At 42.8% G+C, this 20,130-nt stretch overlaps 1 protein-coding gene across 1 annotated transcript; it reads right to left on the bottom strand.

The window, feature by feature from the left end:
- Nucleotides 1-261: 261 nt before the first annotated feature.
- Nucleotides 262-19,108, bottom strand: zranb1b (zinc finger, RAN-binding domain containing 1b). Its single transcript, XM_029449829.1, has 10 exons — nt 18,963-19,108; nt 16,751-17,817; nt 11,673-11,860; nt 10,098-10,251; nt 9,198-9,269; nt 6,431-6,629; nt 5,440-5,560; nt 4,923-5,052; nt 2,300-2,529; nt 262-2,057 (listed from the first exon to the last, which is right to left on the bottom strand). Exons 2-10 carry the CDS (start codon nt 17,721-17,723, stop codon nt 1,839-1,841), a joined length of 2,286 nt encoding a protein of 761 aa, XP_029305689.1. The 5' UTR covers nt 17,724-17,817; nt 18,963-19,108; the 3' UTR covers nt 262-1,838.
- Nucleotides 19,109-20,130: the final 1,022 nt, after the last annotated feature.

Raw genomic sequence — 20,130 nt, forward strand, 5'->3', positions numbered from 1 at the left:
CAGTGTCTAAAGTGATGTTTTGAAATGACTGATTTTTTTTTTAAAGCTTTATGACTATACGACTATGACATTTTGTATTTTTTTATTAAAACATTTTATGGCATACTGTATATATGACAAACTATATGATTGTATGATCTATATGATGGTTTTATTTTCATGACATGTGTCTGATGTATGTTAATCTGACACTAAAACACTGAAACCACAGCAATAACTGATACGTGAAATAACAGAACAAGAATATCGGACAGGAAACAGTTTAGTTGGACATTCAAAAAGGTTTTCCTTTATTTATTTTTTTCCTTATTTTGCCTGTTCATTGTGTTACACTCTGTATAGTGAAGTCAGGCCTAAATCCACAAACCATCATAGTCACAACTGCAACTATTGCATAAATACAAAGCAACATACAGGTGATGCTCAAAACGTGTATGACTTGAATGAAACACGAAAGAGGTTACAGTACGCAATGGCAAGAAAAAATAACTAAATGCAAAAAACATTCACAGCAAAGAAAAATAACGACAACTTGTTTTTTTGTCAGCTTTGGTTTTTATATGTTGCAGTCTCACAATGACCTTAAAAACTTAAAGATGGGTTCACATAATGACAACAAACGGGCGTTACAGAGGTGAACGGACATGTACCACGAGGGTGACTGTGACAACAAATGCTAGAAGGGAAAAAAAGGGACACAGGAGACAAACGATGAGACGTGTTTATGTTGACATTGAATGCGTCTCACACTCGCCTGCCCAAAAGAAAAAGCACCAGATTTTAGGCGTCCACATGAGGTACTAAATCACACTGAACAACGCAAGTAAACTTTTCACTGATGGTTGATTGGTTCCTTCCTCACAGCAACAGTGTTTCCGTGCAACGTGTCTTCATCAAGATTGAGAGAATAATTAACAAAAAACACAAAAAAGGAGAAAGAAAATAAACCTTAAAGCTCAGAGAAGTTTCCAAACAATGAATATGTAGAGTAAGTTCAGAGAAGAAAACCGCACACGCACACACACACACACGCACACACACACACAACTTCAATCAGTCTGTAAAAAGGTAAACCAAAAGATCTAACATGAATGTTTGTGTGTGAAAACTTAATGAGTGTGGAAAGTGTCCCTTTTTCAAGAGGTTCATATATGACCTTAATTCAAGCAATGATACTGTATTTATATAGAAATGTTTTAATAAATGTGCAGTGCTTAGTAATAAGGATTAAAGTCATTTAGTATTACACCATCTCTGGTTTTCTAAAGATAATGATATTTATTGGCTTTGTCCCTGCCCATTCAGAAGAAGAAAAAAAAACTCAACTCTTAAAAATGGAAAATAAACATCAAATTTGGAAGTGTGCTTTTGTCAGTGCCCACACTGAACGGATATAAAGTGTTGCTTTGAATCAATGCTGGTATATTTCCTTATACTCTTTTTTTAAAACAACCACATGCATTTACATCTATGGATAAAGAATCTTTTTTTCCTTTACATTTGAAAATCAAAACAAATCCAAAAGGTCATTTTCATTCGTAAACCTTTAATCTTCCCCCGAATCTGTTTCGCAGCAGTCGAGTTTGTCCGAGTAAAGTGTTGAATGTGTTTTTAAATTGTATGTCCGAGTGCCTGCGTGCAGAAGAGTCGCAGTGTGTCCTGTCAGAGGTGGTGATGGGGGGGGGATCTCGTGGTTCCTTGTCCTCTCCTGAAGGCTTTCACAGTTTGTCCGTGTCAGGAAAGGAAAACAAAAATAAAGAAAAACTGTACGAGAGAGGAGAAGGAGGAGTCATGTCCCCCCCCACAGACCGCCTCCTCCCAACCCTTTGCTTCAGTTGTCACTCGTCGTCGTCGTCTTCCTCCTCTTCTCCGTCAGACAAAGACGCGCAGGGGCGGATCTGCCGGTAGCCGTCCAGCCACTTCTCCACCATCTGGGTGACGAGTGGGTGGTTGCGGCGGCGGGAACTTTTCTGAAGAGCCACCAGAACCCCGCCCTCCGTCACACAGCAGTCCAACCACTCCCGCAGCAGCTTCTCCTGTTGCTCTTCGTTACCCATCTGAAGGACAAGGGGGAACAAATATGGCCATCAGAGGGAGCCACATCACTAGTGTAAACTCAGAATATCATGTACGTCTGCTGAAGCACTGTGTTTCTTAAACTAGCGCCGACACAGAGGAGGGAGGAGCTTGCAAGTAAACTGATTTCATGCCCATAAAAAATAAAAAAAAAACATAAATCATAAGAGAAATTCAAAAAGGTCAAACAAGAAATGTGTCGACAGTGGAGGGAGGTTCTTACTTCCTGCGCTGAGAGGAAGTGAATGTGAAGCAGCTTCCTCTCGCTGTCGACCAGCGGCAGGAACGTGACGGTCACGTCATCGTCCGTGTTGAGGTTGGCGCCGGCGCCGCGATTGTCGAAGCCGTCGTTCTCCATGGCCACCAGTGCTGAGAAGTGTCCCCGTGTGTATCCCAGAGCGATGGGGCTCTTCCAGCAGAAACTCTGCTCCCACAAAAGGGGCAAGTACACACCTGGAGGGGGCGGCAGGAAGGAGACAAAGAGAGTTTGGTCAAATTATTCCCATTTCATTATGCATGATAGCTTTATGACAATTATAGTCATTATACGGTTTGTGATCATCTCTGTCGTACAACGTATTGTTTGAGTTTAGTGCTTAAAGACTTACTTAGTAATTATAAGTATGTATGTATTGGACAAATAATAAGAAAGTGCGTAGTTGTGATAAATCACTATTTTAATGACTGTTAGGATCATGAATGTTTCAGAATAATTAAGAAATAATTAGTCTTGGTTCATCCCTCTCACAGTGCCATGACTGATGAAAGCCTAATGAGTGTTAATTAACACTTCAAAACGTTGCGTTTGCATTTGTTCTGACCATATTCAGGTTCCCTCCTTGGTCTTCAGAGGTTTTGATGCTTTTAAAACCAGAGCGTAATAAATACAAACTTTTAAAGAGAGAAACAAATGTACTTTAGAATTGCTCATAATACAATACAGCACATAACTCATTTTGAGAATGGGATCATTTACTACTGTAGGGTTTTTATGACACTTGGGGAAAGTGTGTTAATGTTGCGACTTCTTATACTTTAACTTAATATTAGTATTTTTGTTTTCTCCCGTCAATAAAAGGTGAATCGAAAAGAAACATCTTATAACTTTTCAACAAAAGTTGGGGGAACGTTAGTAAAAAATACTCAAAATCTTAATTGGAAATGTTTTATGCGCAAAAAGTAAAAAGAATCGTTATGGAGCAGAATTAAAGTTACATTATGGGATTGTTTCTCACCGATGCATTAACATGTGTAACAGCATTTTAATGAAGATGAAGCTGAATTTAACAATTTGTTATACTGTTGCACAGTAATCAGTATTAATGACTCATATTTTAAAAACCGTTCATGTCTCACATGTTAAAAATATTAACCAGCAAAGCGCCTCGTAACCACACCTGTCAATCAACTGAAGTAAAAACAAAGTAGCGGAAAATGGAGAGTACGGTAAATGTATTTAGTTACATACCACCGCTTGAAATGTCCTAACACATCTCACACACACACACACACACACACACACACACACACACACACACACACTACAGAATCTGCTCATATTTCATTCTTCTCATATTTCTTCGGTTGCATAATACACACCTCATTAATACTTTTCTAAGCGACAGTTGAGAAGCCTCCGTTTGGCTCCTCTCCTCTCCCAGTAACCACTGTGTGTTTCTACTGGGTTCACTTGGTCACCACTTTAACTGAGCTCCCCCCCCCCCCCCTCTCTATAGGCGCCCCTTTGCACACCTCCCTCTGCGTGTCTTACATGGGCTCCTGGCAACAGTAAATCAGGGGGTCCATCAGGCAGGCTTTACCACAAGCAGTTGGCCATTACAGAGCACTTTCATCATCCCCTGTGCAGCATCACTCAGCAGACAAACTGAAACCAGGCTGCTTTTTACTGCGAGCCATAAACGTGGACCCTGCTCTCCACGCACACGGGATCCTTTCTGATGGTTTGTGCGTGTGTGCGTGTGTGTGTGTGTGTGTGTGTAACACATCACAATAACACTTCTACGTGAGCTCCCAAAAGTGAGCTCCCAAATTGGAGGGACGTGTATTTCATGCAGCTTTATACTTCTACTCCACGACATCTCAGAGGGAAATATTTGACAACATTTGTCCGACAGCTTCGGTTATTTCGTTTATTTTTAGATTACATATTTTTCATCCCCTTCGTGTCCGGTGAAAACAATGCATCTCTAAATGTGGTGATTCTGGAGTGTTCCCTTATGGGTCCAGAACATTCTCCTAAGCTAAATAAACTATTTAAAAAAAAAAACCTTCTGGATCAGCTGCAGATGCATCGTCACAAAGCTGGCTGTTATTCTGAGCTGATCTCTTTTTAAAGATACAGCGACGCCACAAACATATGATGCGTCGCTGTAGCATAAACTACCCAACAGAATATACCTTCAACATCTACAGCAGTAAAATGCAATATACACAGTAACACACTATTATTCCAAAAGCATCTTATATAAGAGTTCAACTTTTAAATAGTACTTTTAATACTTAAAGTTGCTGATTACACTTACATACTTTTACATGTAGTGGAGTATTTTCAGGGTCGTATTGCTAAAATACCTGAATACTTCCTCCATCACTGCTCCTCTGAGAGGAAAGTGTGTCGAGTTGTGTTGTTTATGTCATTTTAAGTCACTCAGTTATAAAATACCCCTAAGTGACGGACACTCGCCTGAAACATGTTGCAAATAGCACTTACTGACAGTTCAGAGGGGACGTTATGTCAGCTGTGTAAGCTAAGCAGACACATCTGCACTCAACGCTCAATGACATCTTTAAACAACTTTAGTCCAAACAGTCGACTAACTCCTCACCTTGAAAGCGGGTGTACCCGAGCGTTTCTCCACGGAAACTCTTGTAATACTTCACTCCGTAGACGATGATAGGCCTACGAAGTATGTGTGCCAGAACAAAAATGTGGGTCTGCTCCAAGCTGGATCCTGGCTGTAAAAGAAAACGCAACACAAAAAGGGAAAACAATACAGTCAGAGAGCCGGGGGTCGGTCGAGGATTCATGAACACTGTACATTCCCTCTGGCAAGTTAACCCAGCAAGTGTTAAAACCCTTTTCTTTTCTTTTTTACACCCAGATATAATAACAAACCCACCCAACATACTTCGACAATGAGGTCACACAGAGCAGCGAGAGGCAGAGAAGCGCTGATGACCGACAGGATGCACTTTCAGAGGGCATTACAGATTAAGTACAGTGCGGCGAGCGCAGTAAAGCTTCTTGCATAATTCATAAATCATTAGTGTGTCACATTTTAAGCACATCACGCTTCTGTCCTCCGTATTAATGTGTGTGTGTTTGCTTTCGTGTGCGTGTACCTGACTGGCCAGAGAGAGGATGAAAGCCCAGTCTTCCTGCCACTGTTCCTCCCGAAGGGAAAAGTGCAGGCCGAAGCTCTGCGAATACCACGACTCCCACTCCTTCCAGCGCGTGTAAAACCTGCAGACCATACACACACACACACACACACACACAAACACTGTTTTGTCTGTTGACATTAATTGACCTCTCTGTGCAGGAAGGCGTGTGACTGCTGTTGTGGTATAGGTTTGCATGGCAATTACTCATTATATCTAAATAGTAATTTTCTCACTGCAAAACCCACAGTTTCTTAGAAATAGACGTGAGTCACACTGCGCTGCTGTGTTGATGTAGAATCCGTCTCAGGCCTTAAATTGTTGAAGTGTTCCCAACTTTACACTCGAGTAAGAGTTCATTAATCTCCTCTGAAATGTGTGTGACTGGTCTAAATCCCCAGTCAAAGCCTCTCTTTTCTAGATCAAAGTCTCAGATCTCAGCATGAGCCGGGCAATCCAAACTTTGGGTTCTCGGTTTATATCCCGACCTCTAAACCACATGTCCCAATTTCAAACACAGTCATGCAACGCTACAAAAAAGGAAAACAAAACGTAACTCGAGACCGTTGAACGTCAAGTTTCAGCTGTTTGGTGTGTCCGCGAGCGAGAGACTAAAGCTCAACCTGCTCGCTTTCTGTTAACGTTACTGTGAGAAACCGTCGGCCAGATGTTTAAAGTACAAGGATAAACATGGATGTTTTGATAATGCTGTAATGGTCAAGAATTTAGTATAGTCTGCGGTATACGTGTACAGAAATGCAACATATTCACTGTGTTTGCCCAAACTAAGGTGTGATTAACAACATTCTCCTGAGAAGCAGACTGTGAGCACCAGCACGGCTGAAGTGCATTATGTCATTCAGTCTAAGCACAGTATGAACATGCCTGAGAGTAGAGAAATCAGCATGGCGTACTGTTCACAACACAGTCCCCTAGTCCCCGGTGGCCTCACCAGTGAGAACAGTCGTGCAGGCTGTCGTGGAGGGTCTTGCGGAGCACTGAGTCCTTGTCATAGATGCCCCATGTCGCCTGCAGGACGGAGTCGAGGAGACAGTCCCCGGCCGTGCGGTTCCACAGGGCGTACAATCGACTGTCCAACCTCGTCCCGAGCTCCAGGGACCAGTTGATGATGGGAGACTCCTCTTCTAGTTCTGAACAAGAGGAGGGAGAGGGTTGGGATCTCTTTACACTCTTTAGTGGCACTAAAAACTAAATCAGCTCAAAGAGAACACTTATTACACATTATTTGTACTTACCATGAGAGACAGCCGATTATTATTATTTATTATTTAGTGTTATAATATCTTCAATATTTAGTTATTTATTTAGGTTGTTAGATCTGCCGATATACGTTGCGTGTTTGTGTGCGTCAGGATGCATCGGTTTGTTTTCATGCGACTTATGTCGTGTTTTTGTTGATACAATAGAAAAAGACACGTTACTAAGAAATGTGTGAGGGTTGTGTAGAGGACATAGTGAGCGCTTCTTTTCCAGGTTGCAAGACGGATGATGGCGCATGAAAGGACTGTTTGGGAGAGTGTTCATGAAAACTCACACCTGTCAAAATAGATTTGACATATCGATGTCTCCACAGGTCTGCGTGTACACTACAGAACCAACAAGTCAGATTATGCAGGAAACCAGTTCAGATATCCAGAAACCTCTTCCTGTAGGCGGTGCTGCTCATGGCAGGAACATGTTGCAAAGTGCAAAGACATTTCTTATTTTATTTATTTATATTTGCATATAAACTGTTTGCATGAGCAGTAACACTAAAGAAGAGTCATCAGTACACAGGAAGACTTCTATCAACAGGTTTCCATCCACCTGTTTTTATGCGCATTTTCAATTTGTGCATTAAAAACATTTTTATACATCTCTCAAAGAAATTAATAGTTTTTAATTAAAATCAGAAATCACATCCACATATTGGCAGTGCACCAGTAAATATCTGTGTTTTACTCAGATTTACTAGGCTGCTAAATATAATAACAGAAACAGAAATTGGGGAACTAGGAAGAATAACATCAAGTGGTTTATCTCTCTCTCTTTGCGTATTAGCTAACATAGTCGATTGTATGGTAAGAGACAAAACACAAACTGTTGAAGTGTCCGCTCCCGACAGTTTCCATTGGTGCAATAGTTCTAGACATCTTAAGATGTATACTCGCAGCCTTGGAAAAGCTGAACGGGGCCTTAATCAGTCAGACTGAACAACCTTTAATGAGCTGCAAAGAGGATACCATGACGTTTCCGAACAAGGACATTGCTGAGAGTGCAGAGAAAGTCACTGTCATGCAGCAAGAACATCAAATGCAGCCGCCCGAGTCATTGGCACAAAAAGAAAATGATGTTGGCGCCCAGGAGGAGCCCGACAAGAAACATTTGACTTTGAAAAATGTAATTGGTGAATTATATAAAAGTTACTGTAAGTGTGCTGCTTGTGAAGCTCAATCTCGTTACGCTGCATTGCTGCTGAACAGACGAAACATCGTCTGATTTATATTCTGTATAACGTTGTAACAATGCAAATGGCCGGCATGTTTTCAAAATTTTAAAAAGGAAGGCTTCCTTTGAAGGCAAAATTGAGTGTGCATGGATAGTAATCAGATTTACATTACAATGTTAATAAACTCAAACCAGTGAGACAAATGGCTCTGTAGTGGAAGAACACAACGTCTTTTATTACCGTGACCATGTGTTTGAAATGAACAAATGAACTGATTTATAAAGTAATTGAGCTTTTAAGTTTATGAATACAACATTACAAGATCATAATGCTTTGGCTCAGTTTAAATCAGATTCATGTTTTACACGCAAATACTCAAAGCTTCTCGGAATGATCTCTCTTGCATTACGCTACTTTGCTACCGTGATACTTTCCATTCCACACGCACGCACCCACGCGCGCACACACGCACACGCACACGCACACACACACCCTGAAGGGTTTACATGGCCAGATAATCAGGTTTTACGCAGCATTAACCGCCCTTGACTTAATCCCTTAACCTGGAAAGGCAAGGTTTCTGTCAAAACTAGTTACTTAAGTGCAAGCAAACAAACCCAGAAAGGATCTTAAAAGGTGAAATAAGGCTTTCTGTCTGTTGTACATGTACTGCAGTGCCCAATATCTCTCTCACACACACACACACACACACACACACACACACACACACACACACACACACACACACACACACACACACACACACACACACACACACACACACACACACACACTGGACACAAAAATAAGCAGGAAACTAGAGAAGGAAAGTGTGGCAGAAAAGCGATGCCTTCTGAATGTTGTTTATATGTGTGTGTGTGTGTGTGTGTGTGTGTGTGTGTGTGTGTGGGCTGAGGGGAAGCACGATCCTTCAATGGGGATCAGAGAAATCCCTAAAACTCAATTAGGCTGATTAGGGCAGAAGCAACTGGTACACACGATAAAGACAGAGCGCCTGGCAGGGTGCCAAGTAGGCAGGCTCAATGCCGTGTTGGCAAGAGGGAAAATACAAGTAATATACCACCGCCAGTATTCGGCCTTCCCGTTATAGTGTCGTTTGTGAGGGGGGGACTCCCTCTGTTTGCCAAGCCGACCCATCGTACTCATCTTAGATCTGGTTTCTCTCGCTCTCTCAAAGCAATTGCATCCATGTGCAAGCACGGCATGCGATAGGTCAAACTGCATGAAGTTGACAAAGTAAATATTTCACCTTTTTGTACATCTCGGTCCAGCACCTCATCAAACAGTTTCTCCTGAACTGCCGGGGGCAAGTCCTCAATGTCTGATAGAAAGAAAAACAAAAAGGAGAGAACTGAATGACAGAAATCAAAAGAAGGTGTTATTAGAGGGGAAGCAGGTGCAGGGAAAAGTTGTATTCATATTGTATTCGATGAGCGTGTTAATCTCTTTCTATCCCAGCTATAACACTTAACTGAAAGGACTGAAAAGGCCAACTACTATTTTTTTTTCCTCTGCCGTGGCTCATTTCAACTCAAGCCACCATGTTTTGTTCTTTCCACAATGGCCACTGGCTTTCACTGCATGCTCGGAGCTCTTGTCAACACAGTGGCTTATTCTTCAGCTAAAATAAATGAATGCAGTGACTTTGTGGAACTGAACAGAATGGCTTTCTATAGTGGCCAGAAGCCAAGGTCTGCATTGTCCTGAACACACTACATAACAAAAATTCTTAGCTTAGCTGCCCCCAACAGACAGGACCATAAATAGCTATTCCACACCATGAAACTCAACAGAAATAGCACTGAATGCATGCAATTCATTGGCAAAATGGCTAAAAATAGCTTTGTAATGAACGAGAGACATGCATCGTCGGCGGGCTGGTATACTCGGTATGCAAGAACAATACCCAAACAGTGAGCCAGAGGTAGCTTCTGTCTTCTTCAGTTGGAAACAGACAAACAGTTGGAATTATTTCCCCTCAGTATTCAAACAGCAAGCAATTTCATATGCGACAAGTAAACAAAACAAGCATTCTATCACACACTTGGCACGTCAGATGGGATGGCCAGACTGGGTTTCTTCAGCTACAGAGTTTTAATAAAACACAGAAAGTGCCTATTGACACTAATTGTATATTTGTGGCGCTGACCTGCGGGCAGGGTGAAGGTCACCAAGTCAGTGAGGAAATAGCAGGTGAAGTCGCCCTTGCGCTGGTGAAGAGAGGCCGCCACCTCACGACGGATCTGCTCCGTTAGCTCAGGACACACCATGGCTGGAATACACTTGGCTGCCTGCTGGGACACCTGCAGAGAGGAGAGGATAAAAAGGGAAGGAAGTATAATCTTAATTTCAAAGAGGATATGAGACAGCGTGCTTATAATTGAGCAATAGCTTTACTAACAATTGAAGAAGGTTGTATTTCACAAGTAACTACAACATTTGGTTTTTAAAAAGGAGCTGCTAACTGATGCAAAAACAGCTTTCAAGGTAGTTTAGCTGCATGCTCAAACCAAGAGGCTAAATTATGACAGGACGATAAACTTGAGACAATCTCAGATGTCTGGAGATGCAATTAAGTAAAGAACGATTGGTTTTTAGTAATTACAGTATTTGCCTTTTGGCTTAGACGAGCGATATCTGCTGAATATGAATCATACACACATACCGTCAGAACAACGGGGCTCTTAGTGAAATTATTTTTCCAGCATAGTTGACTCAGTGATCTGATCTAAATTTTATTTTCACTAATCTAATATAAATTGATTAGTTTCCCAAGACGAGGAGAATAAATGTATCCGTGTTTGGTGTTCAAGCAGATGTCAGCTTCGAAGCATTTTCGGGGGCATGAGCCGGTGGATACTCACTGACCCCCTTTTGGAAGAGAAACTGGGACAGTGAGTGAGTGTGAGGAGAGGTGTGTGTATACACATAATCTGGGATCAAAGTGATGACGGCAAGATAGCTGCAATCAACCTCAGCGCACTGTGCGAACACACACACACACACACACACACACACACACACACACACACACACACACACACACACACACACACACACACACACACACACACACACACACACACACACACACACACACACACACACTAAATGTTAATCATTTAAAAGTGTCATAAATATAGGAACATCTATCACGCTGGAGACTTTCTGCAAGCACAGAGCGAGGAGTGTGTGGTTGAATTCCAGTCTCTCTCCTCTCTACAGACCGTTTGCCCTTGTGATTCCTCCCAACTGATCTCATTGGATGTTGAGATTAAGAGACTTCAGAAGAAAAAGCTGCATCAACGCTGACCCAGAAACAAGCACCGCTGCAATCGTACCCATGATTCAACGGTGTAATTTACACTTGGAGACCCTCCAATTTTTACAATACAGTTTTAAGTCTCCCTTGTTTATTTATTAAAGCTTGTAAATTAAAACACAATCATTATGCTTTTTTTTCTTCGTAATAGCAGATGAAAGGGGATCGTGAGAAACATATTTGAGTTATGTAAAAATACTTATGACTTAAATGTTGCATTTGTTGCACAGAATGATCCCCACTGATCTATGACCTGCCAACATGCATAGAGAGTTTTTACAGTGGTAGAATCTAGTGTGTGGTCGCAGTGTGAACTGATTAAAGCAGATACCTCTCTGTCAGCCAAATACCTGCGGCAGGTGATTCCAGAACTAGACTAACAATCTGGTTGTCTCTACTGACCTCCGTGAGTAACACAGCCAGCATGTCCTGTCTCTGGAAGCGGATGGCTAGGTGAACCAGCGTGAAGCCGTCATCAAATGCAGAGGAGCGATTTAATAGGCGCACCTCGTCTGACGTCAGCTGCCGTGCGATGTCACCTCCCGATGACTTGTAGGCCTCCACCGCTGCCAGGTCACCTTCCACAACACCTTTCAGACAAAGAGGAAGGGTCATATTAATAAACACTTTTTCCTCTTGATACTTTTAAATAGAAGACATTTCCAAAGTACAACCAATTATGTGCATTTTGCATTTAATTAGAAGTCAACACATTGTTCACATTTTTCAAATGTCTGTATGGAGACTTTCAAACAAAGAATTAACAGCATAAGGATTAATATAAATCAGAAGATCTGAAAGTAGAAATCAGTTGGCTTGTGGTTTGCATAATGCAGCTTAAATGATTGCACTTGGATTTGTAAAATCACTTCAACGGATACAAAACAATGACTTCTCTAAAGAACAACCTTGAGCAGTGGACAGTCTGTGCTCAACCATAAAGTATGAAATATTAGATGAGAATGTGCTTTAGCTCTCGGGCAGCTGTAACAGCTTCGAGACTTCACTGACTTTGAAGTCAAGGGGAAAAGACAATAGGGGGCCACGTTGTAATCTGTCAGTTATTTTTTACCCTCTTAATCTTCAGGCTTAGATCTTAGCGTGAGGGGATGAGGATGTGTTTGATCCGACAGATGTAGGCGTTTGCTTTTTGTTAACTTTTTTTTGGCACAATGTGCAAATATTACTATCTGACAGAAGCCATTTATGTCAACTACTAGTACACAGACTCCAGCGCTGATCTATCCACCAAACAGCCAAACTGTAGACACATATCCGAGTGTGTGCAGAAGGAAACACACCACAGTCTACAGTCTTTTGTTTTGAAGTTATTATGCTATTATAGTAATCCTATGAGTGTGTGGCTACAACAGGGAACGGTCCTGCGGGGTATATCTTTAGTTCAACTCCTAAAGCTAAGCAACAGCACACACACACTGATAAAGGTTGACTAAGAAGGATGTGTGGGTGGTCGTATGAACAGCACGACACAAGAAAAGTTCAGAAGGTTTTAGCGCCAATGCCAGCTTCCATTATTGTGATCGAACCGGCAGCAACACAGCGAGATCAAGCCAAATGTACAATCTGCTGAAGGAGAATAAACTATTTGTGTGTGATTGCGACCGGTGTAAATTAATTTCAACAGGGCCACACACAAAAATGTCTCTTTCCATTTCTAGCGTATACAATAAAAGCCCATGTGGTATTCTCTCGTACATTTGACGGCATTAAACACTGTTGAGCTTTTGTTCTCGCGTCAAAGGACCACACACAATGCTCTGCTGCATAATCTGTGCGAGTGAGACCGAGAGCGAGAGAGACACGGAGTGGGTGGAAGGACTCTCTGTGCCATGTGGAGCTGGCTAGCACTGGGAGAGATGAGGAGAGAAACTACACAATAGCAGCGCAGTGTGATAAAGAGGGATCACAACCACTTTCCACAAAAACACTCCATTAGTGCGGGCGAGCCTGTAACCGTGCAGTCCGTACTGTACCTCCAGATCTTTTAGAGATCCCGAAAGGAGAAAATACACAAACTGGCATACACTTAAAGACAGAGAGGAAAGGGGCTGGATCAGGCTAAGTGATGCTGCTCTTATGTTCCTCCCTGTCTTTGCTTTCAGTAATGTGGATGGTAGTTATAAGAAAAGGAACAACAGCCATCAGACAAATGTTGGTACTCTAAAGTCTATAAATATGTTGTACATTTACCTGCTCAACACCCCCATGTCAGGTTCTTTCCTATAGTTCAAATTGAATTGTTGGTTAAAAATGTGAATAAAGCAGATAGATTTTGGGATGTACAAAATAATTGGGGTTTTCTTTGATGCTCTAGCACATTTTGGTTCTCAACCTGCTTTTGTTCAGAGTTAACAGAAAATGTTTGCTCACATATTTGAGTGGGGAAGTGCACAACGTTGAAGTTGCGTAGTTGTGTCTCAAAGAGTCGGAGCTTCACACAGAATGCTTTAATGTGTGCAGTCGGCTCTTGTTCAGTGTTGAGATGACCAGTAAGATCAACTAAAAATGCCAGGTCTGCCAAACATGGAGGGTCACTGAGCTCATGAAGAGGTCGCTCCTTCTCTTTCAAAAACAGATCGATTTCTGATCTCAGGGAATAAACCCGCTGCAGCACGGAGCCGCGACTCAGCCAGCGCACATCAGAACGGTGGAGTGCGTCCACATTCAGCATCGACATCAGACAGGGAAGCTTGAAATTCTCTGTGGTAAAGTCCTCGTGCTCGAATTATGTTGTGCCCTTTAGACTCCTTAGACCAAGCAGCTCTTCCGTAACGCAAAGGTTATCGTCAACTCCCCGCAAAAACAATGAACAGCTGTGCGGTGTCCGTCGCATCTGTGCTCTCATCACATGCAATCAGTAAACATCTAAAGCACAAGCTTTATCTGACACGTGATGTTTTAAGTTAGCTGACAAGTCAAAACTGTGTTTCTGTGTTAGAACTAAGACGTACAAAACATTCAAGTGCAAGTTTCTATCTGGGCCTTATTCCATTATACTTTTAGAATTTGCTGCGGGCCAATTAAAAATGGACCATGGGCCGCAGTTGGCCCGCGGGCCGTAGTTTGGACACCCCTGCTCTAGCATGTCCACCATAGCTAGGATTTAAAATAGACCAAGAGAAACAAGGTGAACCAGACAGCCTTATACATCTATCACAACAAACTCTCCTTCCTATGCTTTCTTCTTTTCTCTTGTAAATCAAGTTTTCTTTCTGATGTCACTTATTTGTGAGATGCTTTGGACCAAAGCGTAAATGTAAATGTTTGGTCAGGACACAATAGTGAAGCAATCTGCCTCATTTTGTCATGTTTCAAAGATACTGACACTCATTTCTAGAGACTCACTGAAACCTGCACTGCAGACAAGTGAAATGATTTAAGAAGTAAGAACATAAGTACTGAGGGCTGAACGTAACACATTACGAGGTGTGAAGATGGATGTCAGATACAATGAACCCCGTCCCAATCCCTATTTGATAGGACGGCTTTATCAGAAACTCTCATAGTGCAAAAAAACCTTCAGGGATTTCCCTATTTACAGGAACACATGTTCATGTGAAACATTTTGACACGGTACAGCAAGGGAATGCAGAAGCGTTAGTGATAGCGTGCCATTTAATGGTGGGTGTCGGCTCACTGAGGTTTCTTACTGAAGAACTTAAATGAACCAGAGCCATTAATAAGGCTATTAGTTACATCCATGCTTCTCCTGCACAGATGTAACCACAGATGTAAGCAACACCAGTTGAGTTTAGAGAGTTGATCTAGGGTCATCTACACTATAGGAGCGAAGGACATTGCTGTTGCCCGAGACTATTTTTTACTTCGCTTGCACGGTGTCATCCTATTTCAGTGAAGGTCTCCATCAAAACTTTGAGGCCGCTGCTAACAAACACTGACTTCTATACGTCAATGGCAGGAAGACATCCCTAGCAACAGAGGACAGACTAACTTGCATCTCCACAACACAACTGAGGAATGCACTCACATCTATGCCCTCTGAGGCTGCGGCTGGGTCGCACCTCATTCACTCACAGTCACTATAATAAGTTAATAACTAATTACAGGGAGTTTTCCATATCGTTGGTGAGCATTAAATTGACAAATCAAATAGTTGTAAATCCTCATCACCTTGTGTCACGGCTGAATGATTTGCATTTCCTCCTCGGGAGCAAAGGGCGATACTTTGCATTGTGGGTTTAGTGGCAGAATGCAGTGTGCAAACTAATGACATATTGAAGGGCAAAGCATTAAGACACTAAAATAAAAGTGCTAAAACAATTAGTCAATATGCAATCATTTTACAAAGCAAACATGCCAAAACATTCTCTTCAAATGTGAATATTTGCTGCTTATTTAGTTTTCTATGACAGTAAACTGTTGGGGTTTCGGAGTGTTGGTCAAATAAAACAAACAATATATATATATATATATACACACGTCTACTTGCTCCCTGGGAAAATAGAACAGGCATTTTTCCCAAGACAAAATGATTAGGAAACAATAAGCAGATATCGATCATGAAAAGAATTGTCTACATGTAAAGAATGTGCAGGGGAATAGGGAGTGATTTCTGACATGGCTTGGATGCATTTCCTTCAAGAGACAATGGAGAAATTTCAGATCAGATAAGGAAAGCCAACACTTGAATATGCTAAAGGAGAAATCAGACTCTGACCAGACGAGACTTGGTCCCAAGGGGACAAGCCACACAGGCATGAGGGAATTCACCCTGTCACATGCAGTAATAGACCAAGTGTAGGACCAGAAGCAAACAGTGATGTTTCTCTGACATTCAGACCCCATTATCCCTTTTGCTTTAAGGAATGTAGCAGCGTTGAAAAACTGTATGAATATTAAATCGCTGCGAGGGCTTTCATTGGGATATCAAATACATGCTTGGCTGTCAAAGTGGTGCTGTCAGTGTAACACAGAAGAATTGTCTGTCAAAGAGATATATAAGGGAAAAAGGCCTGGAGGTTGAGTGGGTGTGCAGAGCAAACTATACGTAGGCAGGGGCGAAGGCAGGAGAAAGAGTGAGATGGCAGTGGGAAAAAAAAAACAATCGCTAGTTGTTCTTAAAATGTTCATCCTCCCTCCCACTCCACGTTCACCAGTCTACAGTGTGGGTGGCTCTCACTGTTTGTGTAGGCAAGTTGCACACTAGTTGAATGCAGGGGATTTCTAAACATTTGCAGTACATCAGCATCAGCAGGACACAAACCAGAATCACCTGGACTTGGCTGAACTGGATTTCAACCAATTACCTTCCAGATGGTAAAACCATATCAAGCATTCACACACATTATGGGAAATCCCATTTCACAGTCATCCATTTCTCTGTTGGGCTGCCTTACCTCATTCAGTTGAGTCATTGCCCACCTCATAACATAACAAAACACAAGGAGAACAAGCTGAATAAGCAACACAAATGCAATAATAACATTTTTGAAACTCACCAACACAAGCATTGAGGAACAGCCAATCAGTCCGTCTCATCCTGTTCTTAATCTGCTTCAGTTTTTTGAAATCCACCTCCAGCTCCTCTTTGCTCCCAATCCCAGCCCCTGATGCCAGTTCAATCCTCTGAAAGTCCATGTTCACCTCTGACTCCCGCTTCGAGGTTGGGGGTGACCTCCTTTGGCTGCTGCTACAACCCAAAACCCCACTTACCACACTTCCTACTCCTTGCCCAACCACATGCCCAACAACACACCTCCTGTTGTCCCTGTCCTGTTCATTAAGTTTAGAGGAAGGTGGTTGGCTCTCAGTCTCTGATGCCAGCTCAATGGGTTCGGGTAACAGACTATTTGGCCTGGGGTGGTCGCACACCACACACTTGAGTGCCTTGGCCCAGTTCTCGTAAGTGCAGGCGGTGCAGGTCCAGCGGTGTGCATGAGTGTTGAGCCTGTTACGGTCATTATATTCCTCACAGGGGTCTGTAGTGGTGGCCGAGGGAGCAGGGCGGCATCCAGAGCCTGAGCTCTGGGGTGATTCTGTGGGGCTTCGTGGATGCTGGGTGTGATGTCCTTGATGGGGTGCATGCTGCACATGCTTTTGTTGTTGAGCCTGATGCCTCTGGCACAGGCACTGGGTGCAACGGATGGCCCGAGGCCAGTTCAAGTAGGTGCACATGTGGCACGACCACTTGCTACTAGGCTCAGGTACATCAGCAATGCGTACGCGGGGTCGGGCACTGGAGTCTGGACAAATAAGTAAGCTGGAGCCCCCCTGAGTTGGGCTGTTGCTGAGGCCTGCAGGGTCCCACTGGTGCATACTGGCATCCAGAGCGGGGCTGCTCCTGAAGGGCTCCTCAGTAATGATGGCACCACCGCTGGGCCTCTGAGCGCGGCACATAGTGCACTTGATGGCTGACGGCCAGTTCTCGTATGTGCAGTATTCACAGGGCCACTTGGAAACCAGCTCGGTCATCGTCGCACCGCCACTGAGGGAGGATTCCTGCCGTTCAGTGGGCTTCTCAGCTCGGCAGATCCACTCTTAAGGAGATCACACGGCAAGCAGAACACTGGGGTACAAAGAGAAGAAAACAGGGTATTTTAGCAAAAATACTTTGATGTTATGCCAAATAAACATATTGAACTACGCAACATAACGAACATGTTTGTGCATTCGAACAGGCAAATATGGAGCTCAACTTTCCAGTGGTAAATCTATCCAGTAATGCACCTTTAAACAAAAGCTAAACAAAGCATGCTTTATTACAACCACCTGTGCCTCTCAGCCGTTGGGTCATGAACTGTCAAACACTTGCAAAAATCTACAGTGCTGTTTGCTCTTGGACTGGCACTAATTTGCAGTAACAATCAAAAGGGAGCGATGTTTAGATACCCTGAAAGCAAAGTGCCAGGACGAAGCCTGGAGAACAACACTGAATCTCCGCAGCTGTATTAAAACCTGACACTGGCTTTAAACACATACAATAGGTTACACAGACCAGGCAAATGTGCCCTACAACAGAGCTGGGTAACAAGAGACAAGGACATATGAAACCAGACACCCAGCAGGGAGGCGCGTGACTGGTTAAGACACTTACTAATGCACTGAAATTGAATTCGCCCCAAAGCCTATTACCCACATATGAAAGTGAATGATCCAAACCACATGTGGCCCGTGTTACATTCTAAACATTATTAACGAGACAAAAGGCCAATAAAATAAAACGGGGTCGTTGGGGCAAGCCCTCAGAAGAGTTGGGTGTACTTGTGTTTACACCACGCCTCCAAGTTTACCAACACACTGTGAGCTATTCAACATATTTGAGAAGATACTATTCCTCCAGAGCTACATGTTATGTAGGCAAAACTAACAAACAGTTAACTAACCCGTTTACTACGTTAGTAGCGAATCGTTTCGTGCATACGATTCATACACTTGTCTGAAATAAACAGTGAAACTCACATGAGCAGTCGACAAGTGTCATTACTAACAAACTAGTTACTGACTCTGTATCAAGTGTTAACAGACCCACGGAGCTCGCGAGCTGTTTGTTATCGTACATGACAACTAGGCTACGGAGGTTCGGGTTGCCAGCCGGGGCATTACAGCCGGGCTCCGAGCTAACATTACGGGATTATGTGTTGCCTCTTGTCTGCCTGTAGCCGTTTGAGAGAGGCCATTATCAACTCTACAAGAACATCGGTAAACCCTTACCTTTGCTTTTCCTGTGTTTACACTCCTCAGTTTCCCACTGCAGCCAAAACAAATGAAGCTTCACCGAGCCCCCCCCCCCCCTCCCCCCCCCACAAGACCAGAGAAACCCACTCCAATCCGAACTGGGGCTTCTCTCACTTGGCCGACACTAACCGCATATTTACTTATTTGGGCGCCGTTGAGTTGGCAGTTGAAGGTCCATACATACCGCGGAGCAAGAATCCCCCCCCCCCACCCCCCCAGAGTCCCGTCCCTCGGCCGCTTTAAACCATTTTCATCCTTTTCCCCCCCCCGATTCCCAAACACTAAACTGACGGGCATTAATGGCGGCACAGGGAAGCAACCGAGGCAGAGCTAAAAAATACACTACGAAGGAGAGCAGAGAGCTCTGGGCCGTGTTACAGTCAGAGGCAGGATCAGGATTTACCACCTGAATCTGCCAACCGATCTGATTGGTTGATCTTTGTGTATCCCCTGACACTGACCAATCAGATTACACGTCTCTCATTCCAACTGTTAAAAGGCTCAGTGAAAGCAAAACAGGCTCGAATGTCGTAGTAATAACAGCGACAAATTCCGTTTACATATTATGTTCTTTAAGGCGTTCACTCAAGTTAAGTGACAGTAAAAACAGTTTCTTTTAAATTCGTGCATCTTAATTTGCTGCATCTTTGGCAAGCAACCACGTGGTATCCCTCAAAGGGGATAAGAGCGATGATGTCATCGTAAAAAATACTGCAGCAAGCAGTCTGCAGTAATGCATGACAGGTTGTGCAACAGTTCTCAGCGCTCAATTGTTGTTGTTATTGTTGACTGGCATCCGCACACTCCCGAAGACAAAAATTGATTTGCACCATAATTAATACTTTATCAAGTTATTTGTTCACCTGCCAAAATGTACGCATGGATGTTACTGTTGTTGACAGGAAAGCCCGTCCCCCTCCAATGTGATGTCATTGAAACAAACACCAGTAGGTTTTGCGCATAGAAATATACATCCAAAATAAGTGTTACAGATGTTGTCCTGCACAAGTTTTAGGATGAAGTTATTTATGATATCTAATTAACCTGCAGAAAAAAAACATTTTGTTAAAAATAAATAATAATTAATGTAACCAGACATGTTTAAAGTGTTTCATTGCCAATTAAAAGCAGTCTACTCCATTTA

Source organism: Cottoperca gobio, chromosome 15 (genome assembly GCF_900634415.1).
Source record: "Cottoperca gobio chromosome 15, fCotGob3.1, whole genome shotgun sequence".
Lineage (NCBI taxonomy): Eukaryota > Metazoa > Chordata > Actinopteri > Perciformes > Bovichtidae > Cottoperca > Cottoperca gobio.